General features: G+C 34.7%; 1 protein-coding gene across 1 annotated transcript in view; it reads right to left on the bottom strand.

Moving 5' to 3' along the window:
* Nucleotides 1-1767: 1767 nt before the first annotated feature.
* Nucleotides 1768-21991, bottom strand: part of gpam (glycerol-3-phosphate acyltransferase, mitochondrial) — a 37899-nt gene continuing 17675 nt past the window's right edge. Inside the window, exons 10-21 of the mRNA XM_073867056.1 lie at nt 21588-21812; nt 20431-20544; nt 20258-20343; nt 20024-20139; nt 19824-19894; nt 19466-19730; nt 19187-19338; nt 14384-14461; nt 11908-12039; nt 9916-10105; nt 8570-8628; nt 1768-3947 (exon numbers count right to left, since the gene is read on the bottom strand). Of these exons, the coding sequence (XP_073723157.1) occupies nt 3831-3947; nt 8570-8628; nt 9916-10105; nt 11908-12039; nt 14384-14461; nt 19187-19338; nt 19466-19730; nt 19824-19894; nt 20024-20139; nt 20258-20343; nt 20431-20544; nt 21588-21812 (1605 nt within the window). The 3' untranslated portion in view covers nt 1768-3830. The remainder of the gene's footprint in view (nt 3948-8569; nt 8629-9915; nt 10106-11907; nt 12040-14383; nt 14462-19186; nt 19339-19465; nt 19731-19823; nt 19895-20023; nt 20140-20257; nt 20344-20430; nt 20545-21587; nt 21813-21991) is intronic.

Genomic DNA, 21991 nt, shown 5'->3' with positions numbered 1-21991 from the left:
AACGGCTCTTTTGCTTCTTCCAAAAAGTAATTTTAAAGCTGGCAATGGAGGCTTGAGCATTGATAGCATTAATGTAGTTATTAATAAAATTATTAGAAAGAGAGCGAGAATGACAGAGACACAGAGAGAGTAAGAAAGAGAGAGAGAGAGAGAGATTGTGTGAACGAGGCTACCTCTGTGCGTCTCTAAACAGCGCTGTTATTGACTCGGAAAATCGTCTGTCATGTTGTTTTTGTTAGTCCGTTATTACAGTTAACTATGCGAAGTGATATGGAACTGTAATGCGGTCAATAGAGCTCCCGGGAACTACGTTCGCTGTGCATTTCCCAGAAAAAAATTGCACATCTCAGAACGTTCAAGAGCCAATCAAATTCAAGCATTCAATGGGCTGTGTCATGTACGAAAAAGGCCAAAATTAAACGGCTGTAAAAATGTATCAGATTAATATTTTTTTATAAATCTGTTAATCAATCTCAGTACTGATCAAAACTACCAAATGTTTACAAAATTTCCATGATTATAAATCTTTAATTGCCAAGTTCATAAGTGGTGTAACTGATTTGGAAAAATTGACATATTTTCAATATAAAAAGTGATTGTGGACTGGATTTTTTAAAACCTTTTTCACAGTCTTGGGCATGCCAACGATTGGCAAAAACATTGGCTTTGATGCATTTTTAGTTTTTGTGCAGGATCAGGTTTTTTTTCTCCCTCATTTACTGTTTTTGCCCCATTGACTTCCAGTATAACAACATTTTTTGATTGCAAAGCCATAACATTATATAATCATGCATTCTTAATTGTTGGCTGTTTTTCTGATCACCATGTGGCACCATTAAAGAGTTAAAATCATGGAAATTTTGTAAGCATTTGATAGTTTTGATTAGTACTGAGGGTGATGAACAGATTTATGACAAAAATTGGTAAAAATATTAATCTGATAAATTTTTCCAGCCATTTAATTTAGTGTTTTTTTTTTTGGTACACAAACAACCCGAAAGGGTAGTAAATTTGCCCATGGTATATTGTTATATATATATATATATATATATATATATATATATATATATATTGTATATTGTATATTGTTTTTTTTTAATATTTCAAAGCATTTTCTCAAAAAATGTGTCAATATAAGATTTGTCACTAAAAATCATTCCATTTGCTGAAACACAGAGAAAGTTGTGGCCAAAGACATAAAAACACAAAAATGGCCTCAACAACCCACAAGGGTTAAACAATCTGCAGGGCTACTTTTTTCACTTTTAGTCTAGTTTACTACTTTACTTGTTGATTTTATTTTATTTTTGATTGTTGATGTTTTATCATTGTTTCATAATGTTAACATACATAAAAGAAGCCAAGCTTATATAAAAAATGTAATAAATAAATATTAAAATTTAGGCTATTAATAGAATGTGCTTCGGCAGGCAACCTGGTGCTCGCGGGGCACCATCTTGAAGATCACTTCACAACAAACAACTTTGTTGTATATAAAAATTATATGTAAGTGCCCCAAAATAATCATCGAGTTCGCCTTACCGATCTTATTCAATATATGAAGAGTTTCGTTGCAAATGCAGTTGGTTTGTTTTGATTTAAACCTTCATAACTTAAAAAATACAGCTAAGTAGCACCATAAAACTAAATAATAACATGATAACATAATAATAAACATGTTTTGACGAAAATTTTAAAAAATGGATTGATCTCATTTTGCAACAAAACTCTTTATTCTATATTCAAATAACTGAAAAACATTTATAGAATTGGTTCAATACTATTTAATGAGTTTGGGGTTATTTTAGCTACATATGCTTCTATATTCTAGCATCCACCACTTAGATTTTAGTAGTTTCCAGACTTTTCCACCACTGGAAATCACCATTTCAATATATTTATTGTATTCATGACCACAGGAACTGTACATTTTAATATGTCTGTATTAGTCACAACTGTGCAATACATCATGTATTGCATAAAGCAGACAGTTTTAGCAAGCATCATAACATTTTCCACACGCTGACTCACAAGTTTCCCTTATTCACAACACTTGTTACTTTCACAAACATGCACTGGGTCTTTAACTGGATAATGCATGACACGAAAATGATTAAACGGCACAAAATGATTAATAAAAGCTAAATGGAGTTAACAAATTAATGTGGATGTTAAACAAATCTGTCATCATGTACTCGCCCTCATATAGTTTCAAATCAATAAGACATCCTTTTATACATCAAAATTAAAAAGAAAAAACATTAAAAGTATACTAAATAAATGTTAAATACATAAATACATTAAAATGAATGGCAAACTTTTGGACTACCAACAAAGACAATGTGTGGTTATAAAAGGCACAGCATACCTTTTTGACCATTCGTTGTGTGCTTTGAGACAGGCTTGTGGCATAAATACGGTTTAATACAATACTACAGACATTGTAGCCTACACACATGCACTTACCCTCAAAAATATACAGACAATTCATCGCACAAGATCATAACACCGAAAAAAAAAACACAACAGTAAATCTAAAGGAGGGAATAAAAGCAATCCTTTAAATGTCACAGATACAATCTGTAAACAATCATGTAAAGATTGGCCAAGTTGAAACATTCAAGCTTCAAGTCCTGGTAATTTTCCACTGCACACTCACACGCGCGCGCACACACAAACAGAAACACAGACGCAATACTGCAGGCCTGCTAAGCCAATTACAGTTATATATTATTTGCTTTATAATTCACAATTTGAGAGTAATCCCTCAAGGACGACCGATCATACATGAGAAGTGACTAAACCAGTGAACCTTTTTTAAACTGATTAACAAAATCTTGTTGCACAATGTATATGAATCATTATTTTTACACTGTTTTAATGTGGTTTAACAACAGCTGAGACTCAGTACAAATCTCTGCCACAAATTGCTTGAATATTTAATTATTTTATAGGAATTATTTACCCATAAATCAAAATTCCACTTACCCTAATGTCATTACAAACCTATATGACTTCTATCCATATTGGTTTGATTGTTTGAGAAATAGACAGATGTGTTCACTTATAATTTTCCTATCTAGTAAGCTTAAAGATTGTTTATTGAGTTAATGAGTTAAACCTGAGCACTGGTATCAGTCTCATTCATGATCAAAACATTCATTTGTTTTTTAAATGAACTGGATCATTCAAATCACTGGAAAGATTCAAATCGATGAATCTGCCAAACTAACAAACAAAAAAATAACAAACATTAATTTTTGTCTTGACCTTTTGAAACGAAGAACAGGAAATTTGGAAAAAACCCTGAACTCCTGCATACCGTACCAGTCATACAGGTTTGCAACAACATGACAAAAAAGACAGTAAATACAGAAGTTTCATTTTTGGATGAATTAATCCTTTGACATTTTCTACACTAGTCACCACCTCGGTGCATTAGTTAACACTAAACTCAACCTGTTTTCAAAACAGTAACATTCATGTACTTTTCTAAGTTAAAAACTTAATTATTTCAAAGCGATCTAGCTGAAATCAAGGGCTTTCACTGGCACAACTATAACAGTAATCCTTTACTGTGCGTGTTGAAGCTTCATTTAAAAGGGTACGGTGAATGAGCTGCATTAGTTAAGTCTATAGTTATGTAGTGCATAACTAGAAGCTTTTACAGTAAGGGAAGACTAACTCGAGTCTAATGAGGCGTTTGGTGAAGGCACTTCCAGGTTAAACGTTCCATAGAGTAGCACCTTTGACAGATATGACTAAGCCAGTAAAAAGCCCTTGTTTGGGGTAGCAGAGGGGGCGGAGAGCTGTGGTTTCCAGCTCATGGCTCACAGCAGGCTGAAACCCAGAATGTATTGCAGGAGTTTGTTCCTGTTGGCCTGAGGTAAGAAAGCACTGCTCAGCTCCACGTGACACACGCCACCCTCTTTTCTTTCTTTAAGCACCTGTCAATCACAAATCAAGAGATTAAAGGAATATGCCACACATTCCACAAAAAAATCTGATAATTTACTCACCCCCATGTCCTCCAAGACGTTTACGTCTTTGTTCAGTCAAGATTCTTTTTTTTTTTTTTAGGAAAACATTACAGGATTTTTTCTATGTAATGGACTTTAGTAGACCTTAATGGGTGATTCTCACGAAACCATTGAAACACCACGGCACTAATGATTTTAGCTTTAAAATGTGTAATATAGTAACATTAAAAAGCATCAGAATTAACACAATACTGTGTTCTACCTTGCACAATGTGTGATTTCAACATAAGAATTTATAATTGGAAATTTTATCTCATTTTCTGCTGAAATTCTCATTACCGCAATGTGTCCGGCTGTGTTTGAACATGCGTTATGTTGTAATTTAATCAAGTTAACACAAAAATATTAGGAAAAAAAATAAATGGATGTTTTGCTAGACTACTTTAGATGACAGAAAAAATATTTACTGAATATTCATGTATAATAATAATGAAGAAAAATTAGGAAAATAATGTGTCCATGCCTGATGTTCTCATCCTCCGCAACACTTTTTGAGAACAGTTTAAGCACACATACAGAATTTTAATAAAGTTTGATTTTGAGTGACCAAGCACATGGACCAGTTACTTCAAGATGGCTACCAGGTAAGATTGTTTTTTTTACAGTTAATTTGAAATATTGTCTTGTCAGAATGCTTACACGACATTTTGATTATCATTACCGCAACAGATGCTTATTAAATGTTAATTGAATTAATAGAAGCATAATACGTTGATTTTAAATGCATGTGCAGAATCTCCAAATTATGTTTTTTCAGGTTTGTCATGTCATTTTGAAAATATGTCAATGTTGATGTTTTCTGACTGTTGCGGTAATGAGATTTTTTAGGACTAATTTTTTAAATTGTGTTACAAAAAGTGTTAAATGATAAGTAAAAGTTTTTAAATTAATGTTCCTGTTTACTCCAGACTTTGTTTTTCAATGTCTGGTGGGAAAAAAAGTAAATTTAAGCAATTTTTACATTTTCATGCTTGACATTTTTAAAACCAAGTTTTCGTGAGAATCACCCTAATACAATTTTACAATTTCAAAAGGCTCTAAACGATCTCAACCAATGCATAATCGTCATTGGTCAAAACAAAATTAAAATAAGTTCTTTTTAACCACAACTTCTCGTTTTGCACTAGACTTGTGATGCACCAGCATTACCTCACGTATTACAATCACGTTGAAAGGACACGTTTGTAAAACTACTGCTCCAGTGTTTACAAGTGTGGAGAAAGAGGACCGTTCACACATTGTCATATGTGGAATGATACTAATAAATGTCTTTGTGTCAGTTTATTCCACAAGATTTAACAAGTAATGTGTGACCTTTAAACATAAATATGCAGAGGTGGGGACAAGTTACACATGTTCAAGTTCAAGCCCAAGCAAGTCATTTGTTCACTGCAAGTCAAGTCCTAATAAGCATCAAGTCACAGTAAAAATTTTTTAATAATAAATTATAAAAAAGTAGTTAATTTGGCTAAGGGTATTTCTTTTTTGCTGTATTTATTGTTGCCAAGAAAAGATTAACATACCATATCTTTGGTTTTTAAATAGTTAATGTCTTTCCGTAGAATAATTTAGAAATAATGACATGTCTGTCAATTTATCACATTATAAATGCAGAACTTGCAGAAACATTTTGCTCGCAGTCCTGAGTCGAACATTAGGCCCTGGCGGATGAAAAAGCACCTATAAAATTATAACAAATGGCAAAGAATAGCCTGGCGTTCATTACAAACATCATAAAAATGTGACAAGCGTGCACCTAAAAATACTCGTATATTATGGTCATTCAGCATTTGAAACCGTAAGGTACTTTAATTTATGAACACACAACAAATAATTAATATTCTGCTGTTTCGGTTTCCATGTGCTTGTTTATGAAGAGCGTCACAAAAAATAAACCGTTCGAAACTCATTTTTTTCAATTGTTTTTTTAATCTGTTAATTTTTTTAATTAAACATACTTAGTGCACATAAAACTAAATCCCTGGAAAAAATATTGATGATGTTTTTAAAAGAGATTTATTTGTAAAAGAGTGAACAACACAAATTAAGTAAGGAATTTGTTTCACCATTTAAAATAGGCAGGGCGGTAATACATTTTGATAGCCCTTTCATAATCGTCCTCATGAATAGTCACACTTATATAATTCTAAAATAGATAATTGTATTTTGTACATAAAATTGCCCATAACCGTACATGGGACAAGCAGATTTGAATGAAATAAAATTATTTTAGGTCCACGTTTGTCTGCTTTTAAACATGATTAATAAATGCACAAAACATAATGGTAATTATTTAATTTACTGACAACCCTAAATCATAAGAATAACATATTTACAGTAATATTTCATTTGTAGCCTAAATTGTAAGATTGCAAGAAGTGATTTACATATCATGGATAATATTGTGAAATTAAAAATGATGAAATTATTTCCTTTCCTTGTGGTTCTTGAAATGCTTTATGAAATTTGAGGTTGTGGTGATTGTGTCGGATATTATATACACGGCGAAAGGTCACGCATGAAGTAGCCTATATAAAATGACCGCTCCAATGTTTACAAGTGTGGAGAAAGAGGACCGTTTCAACATTGTCATATGTGGAATGATACTAATTAAATGTCTTTGTGTCAATTTATTGTTTAAAATGGTCCACAAGTTTTTACTTATGTAACGTGTGACCTTTCAACATAATTATGCGACTGGGGACAAGTCACACGTGACAGCCCAAGCAAGTCATTTGTTCACCGCAAGCAAAGCAAGTCAAGTCAAGTCAAGTAATTTGTTCACCGCAAGTCTAGTCAAGTCCTGAGAAGCATCAAGTGACAGTTATAAAATAAAGGGGTTCATTTTAATATTAAATAATAAAAAAATGGTTAATTTGGCTTAGGGTATTTATTTTTTGCTGTTTTTATTGTTGCCAAGAAAAGATTAACATACCATATCTTTGGTTTTTAAATAGTTATGTGTAGAATAATTCAGAAATAATTACATGTCTGTGAGAATTTATCACATTATAAATGCAGCACTTAATAAAAAATAATAAAAAATGTTGCTGCAGTCCTTAGTCGAACATCCCTGACGGATGAAAAATCATCTATAAAATTATAACAAATCGCAAAAAATAGCCTGGCGTTCATTACAAACATCATAAAAATGCACCTAAAAATACTTGTATATTATGGTCATTCAGCATTTGAAACCGTAAGGTACATTAATTTATGCACACACAACAAATAATTCATATTCTGCTGTGTCGGTTTCCATGTGCTTGATTATGAAGAGCGTCACAAAAAATAAACCGTTCGAAACTCTTTTTTTTCAATTGTTTTTTTAATCTGTTAATTTTTTTAATTAAAAATACTTCATACACATAAAACTAAATCCCTGGAAAAAATATTGATGATGTTTTTAAAAGAGATTTATTTGTAAAAGAGTGAACAACACAAATTAAGTAAGGAATTTGTTTTACCATTTAAAATAGTATTGTAAAATTGTATTTTGTACATAAAATTGCCCATGACCCTACATGGGACAAGGGGATTTGAATGAAATAAAATTATTTTAGGTCCAAGTTTATCTGCTTTCAAACATGATTAATAAATGCACAAAACATAATGGTAATTATTTAATTTACTGACAACCCTTAATCATTAGAATAACATATTTACAGTAATATTTCATTTGTAGCCTAAATTGGAAGATTGCAAGAAGTGATTTACACATCATGGATAATATTGTGAAATTAAAAATAACTAAATGATTTCCTTAACTTTCCTTGTGGTTCTTGAAATGCTTTATGAAATTTGAGGTTGTGGTGGTTGTGTCAGATATTATTGCATTCCAAAAATGGTGCATGTTAAATATAGTGAATTGTTTTATTTACACAATTAATTCAGTGTCTTAGCCAAAAGTGACTGGTATCTGAGCTGGACTATGGTCTATATATGTCGTGTTTTGTGCAGTTACAACAGACTCAAGAGGTGCTGGCTCACATTTTTTTTATATTAACGTCACAATCATTTTTATTTCTATTAAGTGTTTCTTTCTTTTTTAATTTATTCATTCTTTATGCCATTCCAGCATCTATGGCTATATTCAAAGCGAGAACTGGTTAATTCAAACACAAGTTTTATTCACACAAGTTAATCCAGACACAAGATGAGAAGTTGTGGTTTGTTAAGACTTGGTAAAAATGACGATCGTTTGGCTAGATAAGACCCTAATGCCTTGGTTGGGATCATTTAGATTTTTTTAAACTGCTTTGAAAATGTAAACCATTGAGGGACACTAAAGTCAACTATATGGAATAAAATCCTGGAATTTTTTCAAAAAAAAAAAAAAACTTTGACTGAAAAAAGAAAGACATAAACATCTTGGAGGACATGGAGCGAGTTAATTATTGAGATGTTTTATGAAAGTGGAGTAATCTTTTAAATATTAACAGACAATTCAAACTGGCAATCAGGAGTGCACTGCAAATATATATAAAAGATAAGTATTTTTGTGATTAGATAAAGATCAGTATTCTCACCCCCAGCTCTTTAAAGGTTTTCACTGTATTCTTTACGAGGTAGTGTGTGGCGCTCTCGCCTAGACAAAAAATAAAAAGGTGTGGTATTAAAAACAACATTAATATTGTTAATAACAATATTGACAACAATAACAATGCTATTTATTGCATATTCTTTATGTATATTATTATTTCCCCCTTTTTTTGGTAATTTCTTTTGGTACATGTACACACATTAAGCCACTGAATTAATTTAAATACATCAATGTGTGACTAGTGTTCAACAACTTTTGGTCATTTTTAATGGTCCATGTAGTATGGAAAAGCACGTATGGTTTAAAGGATTCGTCTATTTTCTTTAAAAAAAAAATCTAGTTAATTTACTCACCACCATTTCATCCAAAATGTTGATGTCTTTCTTTGTTCAGTCGAGAAGAAATTGTGTTTTTTGAGGAAAACATTCCAGGATTTTTCTCATTTTAATGGACTTTAATGGACCCCAACACTTAACAATTTTAATGCAGTTGGGGATTGCAGTTTCGAGGGGCTCTAAACGATCTCAAACGAGGCATAAGGGTCTTATCTAGCAAAACAATTGTCATTTTTGGCAAGAAAAAAATCACTTTTAAACCACAACTTCTCGTCTTCCTCATTTAAAGAGAAGTTGTGGTTTAAAAGTGCATATTTTTTATTTTTCTTGCCAAAAATGACAATTGTTTGGCTAGATAAGACCCTTATGCCTCGTTTGAGATCGTTTAGAGTCCTTTGAAACTACAATTTTAAACTGCATTAAAACTGTTACGTGTTGGGGTACATTAAAATGAGAAAAATCCTGGAATGTTTTCCTCAAAAAACATAATTTCTTCTCGACTGAACAAAAAAAGACAACATTTTGGATGACATGCTGGTGAGTAAATTATCTGGATTTTTTATAAGAAAACAGACTAATCCTTTAATATGATACATCTCATCTATCAATGTAATTGACTGTTTCATATGAGAAACTCAGATGCAAAAGCCTCTAAATGCCACCTCTGTCAAAAAAGAAGTCCTTATATGTGCATGAAAGATAAATTGGATGAACGACAGCGTGCAAAAAGACAAGGGACACAAGCTTGAATGTGAATCACTGTGTCAGTACTTGCAGCTGAATACAACCCGAGTGACATGGTTCACTTTCTTCATTTTTGCATTCTGACTTTGATTATTTGCAATGTTTCTAGTTGCAATCTTTAGTGATTTTGCAACTGTTTACTATGTCTTATTTTACGAACTTGGAAGTTTTTGTCTTGCACTTGAAATGCCAACACGTTGCATCAACGGAAAAACAATGTCATGTGTACACATAATGAAAGTAGTTGACTCGCCATATGCTGCTAATCCTCTCTCTGTGCGTGTTAATAGATATTTGAAAAGCTGCTGGGTGTACTCTCTCTCAGACATGGGTGAACTCAAGCCATGTATGAAGATAGCTGCACCGCTGTACGCCTCCAGTACCGGGGTCAGAATCCTCTGCAGGAAAACAAAAAACTCCTGGTGCTCAGCAGATGGGCTGACCTTCAAGCAAATATAAAACACAAAGGGGTTTTAGAGAAATGTCATGACAGACAAGAATTTTTGCATAAAGGTGGTAGTGGGCTGCAAATCATCATCTCACAATTGAACGTTTTAAAAGGGAGCTTGGTGCTCAGTGATACAGCATTTACCTAGAAATCATACATACTGATAAAATAGTACTTTATACCCTTTTTAATGCAAGCTGCTTAAGATTAAAGCGTTTGCAATTGTAAAAAATTAACCTTAACCCTCATATTAGCCCCTATTTTCCTGTATACGTTACAGTTCCCTGGGGGTAAAAATGACCCCAGAAATTAAAAGTGTGATTACAAAAAATATATACATTTTTAATGATACAAATATTATATAAATTTTTTGTTTACTTCCCATCTATACATTAATGCTGTGTTTGGGAGGTATGAAGTACTTTTGTACCTGTTTACCACTCAATTCCTCAACTATACCATTAGCTTGTCTGTAAAATATACATTTTTATGAAAAAGTCACATAAATTATTATCTAATTTTGATTTAAATTGTTTTAAGATATTGATCTAAATGTTATGTGTTGAATTCCACAATTTGGTGTTTAGAAAAAAACAGTTTTATGGTTACAGTTTAGAAATTCATCATTTTGACCAGCAGTTGCCCATAGAGACCCATTCATTTTACTGGATGTGGCCAACTGTGCAACATCACTACTTTAGTGAAACATTTTGTGAATTTATGTTTATATAAACATTAGAGAGGTCATTAAAAAGAAAAAATATTTCAAATAGTATAATTTTTTGTAGTTTTTGATGCATTTTTAAATGTCTGTTTTTACAAAATGCCACAGAAATTTGACTAAATGGAAGGGTGTTTGTCTGTGTGTGTGTGTGTGTGTGTGTGTGTGTGTGCGTGTGCGTGTGTGTGTGTGTGTGTTTGTGCGTGTGTGTGTGGGCATGCACACACACACCTGTGTGAGCATTTTACATCTTTGTTTTGCATCTGTGGCTGTTTTTTGCCAAATTCTATAAGAAATGCTCTCTGTGGCAGTCATACCTTTGTGTGTTTTTTTGTGTGTTTGTGCGATTGAGCATCTCTTTTCTATAATGCATTTGTGCTCTAGTACCACGCCCACCTTTCTGTGTAAACATTTTCAGATTTATTCTGGATACATTGATTTTATTTGATGAATAACAAGAAAAAATGATTTTTTGCATTTCCCATTCATTTTATTTGGAGTAATTTTTACCCCCAAAGGGCCTCTTTTGGTGAATTTTTTTACACCTCTTAAGAACGACCGAATCAAGCCCATTTTTTTTTTAATGAATCTTGACAGATAATCTGGAAAATCACAAAATCTTATTCCACTAAGATGAAGGGAACCATGTTTTTTAACTAAATAAAAGTGGCGTGGGGGTAACATTGACCCCAAGGGACTTATCAGGGTTAAACATGAACCATGACGTGTTTTTTATTAGGTGAATGATCTTACCCTTGGTAAAATCTGCTAAATAAAATATGATTAATAGCTAATGTTTTACTGAATCAAAGTTAAAAATGACCCAGTTTCAAGATCCCGTTCTCTTTCAATATTACTTCTATTGTTTCAATTCTCTGCTGTCCTGTCAAAAAAAAAAAAAAAAAAAAATATATATATATATATATATATTTTTTTTTTAATCTATTATTTTTAAGAAATGTAAAATCAGTATTTTTATTTTCTTTCCAAGTTTGGGGTGGGCCTGAATTGCGTAATATGCAGTACTGAGTTATAAAAATATATTGGCCCATGCAGCATAATGTTTCATGGTTGACCTTCAGGTAACGGTCTCTCTGTTCATCTCCAAAGTCACTGTCTTCATCTTCCTCATCGCTTCGCCAGGTAAGAGTCTCTGGAAACTTCTTGGGCCAAGGCTCCTCAGATGGGCTTAACTCCTCCTGCTCCTCCTAAACATAAGAACACAATTATAAAGTTTTTAAAATAAAGTTTTTCTTTTAATCTACCTACAGTACAATAGAGCTAACTTACCTTTGGAAATGAAAGTGAAACAAGTTACACTTAAACCTAAGTTTATGTGCAGGGGGCACATTTTCCATCAAAAGCACCTTATGCAAATGTGTGGGCTGATATGAGATACGAAATAGATGGCCTTAAAGGGACACTCTTAAATTTTCCAGCTCCCCTAGAGTTAAACATTTGATTTTTACCGTTTTGGAATCCATTCAGCCGATCTCTGGGTCTGGTGGTATCATTTTTAGCATAGCTTAGCACAATCCATTGAATCTGACTAGACCATTAGCATCGCGCAAATAAAAATACCAGAGAGTTTCAATTTTTTCCTATTTAAAACTTGACTCTTCTGTAGTTACATCGTGTACAAAGACCGACATAAAATAAAAAGTTGCGATTTTCTAGGCAGATATGGCTATGAACTATACTCTCATTCTGGCGTAATAATCAAGCACTGATCTTTTTTATTTTTTTTTTTAAATCTCTGCGTATACAAACTTTTCAACTGGACAAAATACATTTAATTTTTAAGCATATTTAAGCATAAACATATAACATTTAGGCGGTGCCATGTAAAAATAAAGCCTTTAAATTATAATATTCTTTCAAAAAATATATATTTTTGTAATATATATTAAATTTATACAACAGTTCTTTCTGGTTCTCGAATCTGATTGGCTAAGAGCCATACGATATTGTGCTGATAACAGCACTGTAGCCGCTTCACCTTTAGTATTATTCCGCCACCTAGTGAATGGAGGTCCTAAGCAGGCTCATCTCTGAATGGAAAAACACATACGCGCTGTTTGAATCACTCTCCGTGTATCTCATTAGTTTACTAGCTCATAAATCAGTCTGTGAATCCCCAATCAGAAGTTATTAGTCAAAGATCAGCGCTCTTGGATGTTACGTTACAGTTAATGGGAGAAATGTCTTGTCACATCGTGTGGATTATTAACACTTGGAAAGAGGAATATAAACACTCGTTTTTTTTCTGGAGCTATATTTCTTATCAGAACGCGAAAACACCGTGAAACAGCAGGTAAGCACCGCAGCTTTTAAATGTGGACATTGATCATTTACTTTATCGTGACCTGACTATTAAAACATGTTATGAGATATCGCCACTGGTATATTTATAAGCAGCATGCAAAAACATCTCTCTGACACTTATAAAAAACAGTTTTATATAGTACTGACAAGAACAAAGTTTAATAATAATAATCGAGTGCTCGTATCACGTTAAGAATAAATGAGAAAGCAATAGTAACGTTATACAAATAGTTTTATTAACTTTTACCTCGCGCCAAAACAATAACAACACAAAAGACACTAAATATGAATTAAAAAACAAGTAATAGTTTGATCATGACACCAAATACTGCTGATTTGATCTCATTTTTGACGATCATAAACAAACAAGGCCAGCATGAGAGCCGGGGTATCTCTGTCAGAAATGTAGCCCAGAGAGGGCGGTGGTCAGCGGGCGAGTGAACACTGATGTCCGCTCATGCTTTGGTTCTCATTTGTACCGAATCTCACTAAGCAAACGTTCAAACAGGCGCTATCTTTACTAATCGACTGCAGATTTAAATATAATACAGATACATTCTCGACTGAACTAATCTTAAAACTACACTTTGTGACCAAGAAACAGTAATATAAAGAAACGGCTTTTCCGTCCATTGAGTTGTTATGAGCTTCAAAGCAGCCGAAAGTTTTACCTGTCATTCTGGCCGCCCTCAAATCCGTGGCGGAAGAAGTAGTTCTCAAACAAAGAGGCTTTTAAAATAACTCCGTTGTTGTTTTCTAGTTTTCGTTTTTCAAACGTGTGCCGTCGAACTGTTGTATAAAAGCAATATCGCTCTCGGAGTCGTGTGATATAGCTCTATATCATCACGGCTGTGATTGCCTCCGGCACTCGGCCTGCGGCCTCGTGCCTCTGGCCTAATCACAGCCGTGATGATATAGAGCTATATCGCACTCCTACTCGAGCGATATTGCTTAAGTAAACATCAAATCAAAAACACGACTCCATAATTTCATTTAAAAAGCTGTAAACACAGCTCATAACTTGGAAAAGGTATCACAGAAAATTTTAGTGGTTTTGAAACCTTGACTCTCTCGGTACAGTATAGCTTGAAACCGGTAACCGCCCATGCCTAATGCAAATGTAAACCGCATCTTTATAACACATTTCATTTACTCATTTTATTATTATAATACACCTTTAAACCCCAAAACTGTGAGAGACTTAAAAGAAAAGTTCACACAGCTCACCTCAGCCACGATCAGCACACCGTACTCGATCAATCTGGTGACAGCATCATGCAAGACCTGGTATAAAGTCTGGCAAGGCTACAGAAAGCAAAGACAAAATAAAACAGTGCATGAACAACTGACATCATGGTTATTTTATCACACACATTTAGTTCAATCTAAACATGTTTTGTGTAAATTCCACTTAAAGCCAGGTCCACATTGTGTAATTTTGGCCAGGATTTGGCTGTCAGAGACAAACTTTAAAATTCCTAATAGATTTCTGGAATCGTAGTCTAAAATCTGAAGTCTTTGAATGCTAGTATGACATGTTTGCCAACCGTCAATGACCGTTGGGATCAAATTTTTCACCACACAATCCTGCATTTGATAGGTCTTATAGTTTTTATTAATATGACAAAAACAAACACGTTTCGTACGGGTTATTTTTTGAAATTGAGATTTATGCATCCTCCAAAATATAAATAAATACTCTTTCTATTGATGTATGGTTTGTAAGGATACTAGGACAATATTTGGTCGAGTTACAACGAAAAAATCTAAACGTTGAGAAAATGTAAATGAAGTCTTTAGAAACATATGAGTACAAAAAATTACAAAATATCTCCATGAAACATGATGTTTACATAATATACCAATAAGTTTTTGGCATAAAAGAACAATTTATTATTTTGACCCATGCAATGTATTTTAGGCTTTTCTACAAATATACCCGTATGACTTATGACTGTTTTGTGGTCCAGGGTCACACATTTAACCGCGTTATATAAGTTTGGTTGCCTGTTATAAAACACTACACAGTTTTATCTCGTGTTAAAAAAAACTTAATTAAAAGAGCCAAATTTTACTCAATATAAAAATGTCTGTTTGGTCTAAAGCAGTTATGCAAACACTCCTGCATTGGTTTCCTAAAGCACACGTGCAAATAGTTTTGCTTTCATAGAACTTTCACAACTTGTTAAGTCATATAGTCAAAGATATATGCTAGAAACCACAAAGGCTTAAGGTGTGGGTTTGAAAAAGCAAAGCTAAGCGCACAGCGGAGCGCTGGAGCGTGTGCAATAGCAAATGCGCAGGACTATATCCCAGGGCCAGGTCTATATGTGACCAGGGTTTAAATTGGGCCGGGGCCGTCCGATGCTAAGCTCCGGCACATAGGCTGAAGGTCTCGCTCTGCTCATGCCAGTCTACCCGCTGCGCTTGTGCGTGTGTACTCGCTGCGCTGGTGCGTGTGCACTGACGTGAAGGGAATAATGTGTTTCCATTCATTATGGGGCATACTCACCAACGCAAGTTCAACGATTTGCGCGAGTAGATTACATACAAAGTCAATGCAAAGACGTCCTCGCACGGGGCGATGCAAATGACGCGAATTGGGCGGCGCAATTGCCGCAGAAACACGCGCTTTTCCTTTTAAACGCGTCTTCGCGCAAGTTATACAACTCGAGCGAATAAACTCAGGAACTTCAAGAACGCGCTTTCACACAGGATCATTTGACATTGTAGAGACAAGAGAGAGAGAGAGAGAGAGCGCGCGCGCGCGAGAGAGAGAGAGAGAGAGAGAGAGAGAGAGAGGTAATAATGGTGCCCACGTCGAGGAAACTTAGTAGAAGACTAGAAACGTGTTAAGGACTCTAAAGTATGTATGTCACTCATCTAATTACAGTATGTTAACTGGATAACACTTCATATAACTTATTGTATAGTTTAATACATTTATGTATTTTGATTACACAAATCAAACCTTACGATTGTTTTAGCTGCTGACCAGCATAGGGAATCTCTATTGCTAATTTATTAGACATGTTGATGATACAGTACTGTGTGTTGTAACTTTTCTTGTTAATTTAATCATTTTGGGTAGCCTATCTTATGCATATAGAATTATTCAAGGAGGTTGATTCCTTTTACTTCATTTAAAGTTTGATCAATTGTGCATAATGACTTGTGCAACAAATGAATATAGGGTGTCAAACTCATAGATTTGCATAATTTAAAATTCAGACACTCTTTATAAAATATTTGTGGTCAATCTCTGGCACAGATTTAAAGTTGAAACTTATCAAATCCTATCAGAGGTCCAGAATGTCATTAAAACACACCAGTGGCTTTGCTGTCATCAGTATTAAACATGTTACCCCTTAAAGTACCCTCCCCGCAGAGCCCCCCCACATAACAAATCCCAATTTAACCCCTGTATGTGACCCTGTCTGTGAAATTCAGGTTAACTCTCTCCCCGCCAATGACAAGTTCTCATCAATTAACTTTCCCAGTTATCTCATTCATTTCTCGAAATCATGAATTATCTCGTCAATTAAAGGCAGGGTATCTGATTTGATCCAGAAACATTTTTAGTTATGCTGGTTAAAAGTCTCCTCATATCCTGATAGCAATCACTATGTCAAGTTGTTTAAATGTATTTGTAGAAATTTATGTCATCTGTGAAATGCGTAGGACCAAAAATGTTCAACAAATCATAGATCTCGGTCCGAACGGACGTTGCCTTTTTTGTCCCTCATCCGTAAGCGTAATTTGAATGCCACCGCGCAGCCTGTTCACACAGACACCATACGTCATCAGCGCATTCATGTGCGCTCCCGTCTGTAAACAGAGGGAGAATCGCAGACTTTTCTGCTGAACTGACAACCTGCACAGGAGCCACAAAACGAAAGACACCTTTTAAAACAACAACAGCAAAAACTGCCTGGATCAGCAAAGAGCAAAAACCCAAATGAACATCGATAACTTTACTGCTTTACCACGAGATGCAAACAGCAGCAGGAGGCAAAGGGTCTGAAAGGGTCGTTGCTCTGTTTATTTTGGTATGGTAGGTACGTGATATCTTTGTATTGAGATGGATTCAGATATTCTACTTTGATGAAACATTGTGTTGCTTATGAAATTTGTGTTCGTTTACGGAGTAGCGTAACGATATAGTTACTACGTCTATAAAACCGAAAGTGTGCTTTAACTAATTCTGATGTAAACCAGTTGTTTATTTTGGTTATTTTGGTAATGTTATTCACTTTGTACTGCAAAGCTTTCTCACTGGTGAATGAGACATGAGACCTGGACGTCTGATCTGTGCGTGTTCATGTGTTTTGAAAGAAGCGAGACTTTGGATGGCGATTTGAATGGAGGGTGGGATCGTGATTTTATTGCTATTCGGCTACTGTTAGCATTTTTCAAAATTAGAAGAGAAAACATTTGCATGAAAAAACGTGTTCCTGATTAGTTTTTGTGTTAATCTGTAATACAGCGATTATCCACTAGATGGTGCACTTACAAAAATATTTTTTTTTAAATAATTTTAAACTCCGTGAATGTTTTGATAATCATACTGAATCTGATCTCTAATAAAATTCTTTCACAAAAATGCAATTATTTCAGCTTTTTGCTAAAAATTGGTTTTTTTTTAAGAAAAATATCCATATTTAAGAGAAATAAATACAGATAGAATGAATGCGTATTGTTTGTTTGAAAGCAGAGGGTCTGTTCTTTCTTTTTAATATATTTGTATGTTTATATAATTATTTTAGAAGAAAATTTTACAGGAAGGCATTTTGTGAAACTTCACCAAAATCACCAAAAATGCAGGTGGGCAACTTTAAAAAAAAAAGGGTGGTGGGGAATGAGTTAAGAGAAAAAGTTTTCTGACGGGTTTTTTCGACAATCCATATTTTCGCTATTATCCACCAGGTGGCGCTCTTACCCAACTAATAAAACACGGAAGCATCCACTAAGGCCAAACAGTTAAAACTCTGTATGTTTTGATTATCGCTTTGAATATGATCTCCTACAAAAGTCCTTTACATAAATTCAATTATTTCAGCTTTTTGCTCACAATGTTATATTTTTGAAGAAACCTACCCATATTTAACTCTTTCCCCGCCATTGATGAGTTATCTCGTCAATCTGCAATACCGCTATTATCCACCAGGTTTATATTAACTTAATATAAACCGGAAGTATTGCCCTAGGGCAAACAGCTGTATGTCCGTGTATGTTTTAAAGATCGCTCTGCATCTGATCTCTATCAAAAGTCCTTCACAAAAATGGAATTATCTCTGCTTTTTGCTCAAAATGTGGTGTTTTTGATGAAACCTACACATATTTGAGAGGTGATAAGAACAGAACACATTAAGGTAGGATGAAACAGATTTTTTTGTTTGAAAGCAGAGGATCTGTTTTTTTATTTCATATATTGTATGTTTATATATTTAAAAAGGAGCATTTTCTGGAAGGCATTAAACTTTTGTGAAAATCATGAAAAATGCTGGCGGGGAAAGAGTTAAGAAGTGACAGAAAGAAAACAAATGAATGTTTTTATTTGTTTGAAAGCAGTGGGTTTGTTCTTTCATTTGATATATTGTAAGTTTATATATTTAAAGAAGAACATTTTCTGGAAGGGATTTAATTTTTGTGAAAATCATAAAAATGCGCTTGCTGTCAATTTAAAAAAAAAAAAAAAAAAACACTGGCGGGGAAAAGAAATCAAATTGGGAGATTATGAGAATCAAAGTCTGATGTGAATCATTGTTTTAACTTTCATTTCAATATTTGATATAGCCTAGTAAAAAATTAAATATATCATTATTTTTCATAGAATTACATTACTTAACATTACATTAAATTACTAATTTGCAGTGCTTCCATCATCTTCCATTATGTAGGACGATTTCATGCAGAAAACAGTAAATCACAGTGTTTTTACAGACTTTTATCTGCAGAACACGGCTCAAGATATTCAACTTTAACCACTAGATGGTGCTGTTGCTTTAGGATAGTGTTGTGAAGACGTACCATTGCCACTGCCACCTCATTGGACAGAAAGTGGGAGAGTCCAGCAGCCCTGCGGATGAGTCTCTCCTGGCTCAGCAACGTGGACGAGGAACTCTGCTCACGTGCTGAAGTTATTGCTGGTTGTTCTTTCAGCAGGGCCAGCGCAGTGCAAGCTAGCATACAAATAACAAACTTAAACCTCAAGGTCAATCTACACCTAAATGTCCAAACATACACATAGTGCTAAAACGGTTGTGATGCATATGGTACATATGGCATATGGGGGACGCTTTACTGTACCTATAATGGCATCGGCGATAAAGACATGGAAAAGGCCATTGCTGTAGAAATTCAGCTCAAAGAGCGCGGGAACTGTGCTGCGAGGGGCGATGATGAACTCTGAGTTTTTATTGGTGCTGGTGACGTTCAAGCAGTTTCCCAGGAGGCTGAGCGCGTGCATCACCACATCCTCCGAGTTCCCGGAAAATCCCAGGTCAAAGTCGCGTGACAAGATCTCTTCCTTCATGTTGAAGAAATCCTCCACCAGTTTAGACAGCAGCACACCCTGCCCAGTACAAATAACCATTTGTCAGCGAGTGCACCAGTAGATGCTGTGGAAAAAGGTCACCATGATGACATAATACTTGTCTGTGCTTACCTCTCTGTGTCGGTATAGGAGGAGACAGGCTACGATATGAGTGGACATGATAGCGGATGACTTGCTGGCCGCTATGGGAAACACAAAAAGATCAGATTTGTAATCACATGTGTTCTCCGGGGTCAAACCCATGATCTTGACCCATGATAAAACAATGAGCATACAAAATCAAATGCATCTTGGCTTTATGTGTCTCTTACTGAAGAGTACGTGCTTGGCTAGGTTAGCGATAACCTGCCTCCTCCAGGGTTCATCTGTCAGGTCTCTGAAATTCAGATGATCTCCATCTTCTCCATTAACAACAGCGTGATCAGGCCTGCACAGAAACAAATCCAACATGATCTTGTAAGCCACACGGATTCATCCACATACCAGTATGCACCAGTCCAAGTTATTATGTTGGGTGTTGGTTGCTGCCAATGTAATGACCGTACTGGGCAGCGATGATGGTGGGAAGAAGGACCTGCTCCAGGGTCAGAGTGGTTTGGAGATGGCGACTGCGTTGCGTATCCAGGTACTCCTGCAGCATTGGAAACATAACCCAGGCATTAGAGAAGAGATCTTGTGTGAATTTCAATAAGTTCATGTGCTGACAAACTTTTCTAACCTTTAGGGAAAAGGGCTGTGTGAAATCCACACGCACACATCCGTAGTTCTTCCGGAGCATTCTGAACACGCCACAGGCCACACCCCAAAGACTTTCATTTTTCTTCGGTCTTCCCTTAAAGCGAAAGCAAAATCGGTTTATGCACGCTGATGGGTAGATTTGCGAACATTTTCTATGCTTATAGATAAGGTAGCAAAAAGCGAACATTCTGTGAAAATATACTATATATTTAATATTGACTGAGTAAGGTTCAAATCTCAGAATTAGCCTGAATTTCATAGGCAGCATCACAAATATTTACAAAAAGACTCAAAAATGACAAATGGGTGATTCTCGCGAAATTAGGTGTCATGAAACATTTTGATAAAAAAGTAAATGCAAAGTAAGAGTATCAAAATAAGAAACATACTGTTACAAACATCTCTTCATGTACTATTTGCACATGATTTCAAATGACATCATATAAGCCAATTTTGTTGCTTTTTCCACATTTAAGAGTAAAATTTTTATTACCGCAATGTGTCCATGACTGGATTTGGGTCTTTTGACATGGAAATATTTATAATTAAAAAATCTAAAAAATAAAAAATGCATCGTATACTATTAAACATTTACAGTAAAGAAACATGTGGTATTTGGTGATCATTGGAAAATGTAGAGACAATAATAAAAAATATAAATGTGTCCAAGACCAAATTTCTCATCCTCCGCAACAATTGTTTAAGCCCTCAAGGAACTAACATTTAAAAAAATATATTTGTTGGAAGGGACATAATTGACTGTGACACTCAAGATGGCTACCAGGTAAGCAGTTCTTATTTTTTCTCTCCAGATAAAAGTGGAAATTTTGTTTGTCATAGTACCTAGACAACTTTTTAGTTCTCATTACCGAAACATGAGTTTGTAAATGCATATATTTAATGTAATTTCATGTTGCAGTAATGATAATTTTTTAATAATGATAATCTAAAAAATTCTATAAAGTAATTCTATAGTTATTTTTTAAATCCTCTAAAATGGTTATAGTAAGTTCAGACCTTAATCTTATATCTTAAACAAATTGGCTTCAAGGGCTTTTTAAGAATTCTAATGCTGGACACCTTCTAAGTCTGGATTTCATGAGAATCACCCAAATGCTTAAGGTGATATTGGTCAACAGTGTGTCTTCCCAGCTGTTCGCTGTTGTAGTTTCCCTCAATAATGCGGTCGTATGAGATGCCAACGGGCACGATCAAAACATCAGGGATGCTGCCGGTACACAGCGTGTCCACCACTATAGAGAGCATGCCAGCACAGGCAGGAGACGGCTTTCCACTTCGAGAACGTGTGCCCTCTAAATACACCTCCAAAAACTGCTGTTGACGCAACAATTCCTCTGTGTACTGAGAGAGAAAGAGAAAGTGAGAAGAGATAGTGAGAACACCACTGATGGCAACTGAAACCATATCTTACCAAAGTAGTGCTTTCGGTCTGAATTAAGGGTGATGAGTTAAAACGACGAAGCACTACTATGAAATACTGCCAAGATTACACTTCTTTTTATTGCACTTCACTGAATAAA

Source organism: Misgurnus anguillicaudatus, chromosome 4 (assembly GCF_027580225.2).
Source record: "Misgurnus anguillicaudatus chromosome 4, ASM2758022v2, whole genome shotgun sequence".
Classification (NCBI taxonomy): Eukaryota; Metazoa; Chordata; class Actinopteri; order Cypriniformes; family Cobitidae; genus Misgurnus; species Misgurnus anguillicaudatus.
This window is presented reverse-complemented; position numbering and strand designations above follow the sequence as displayed.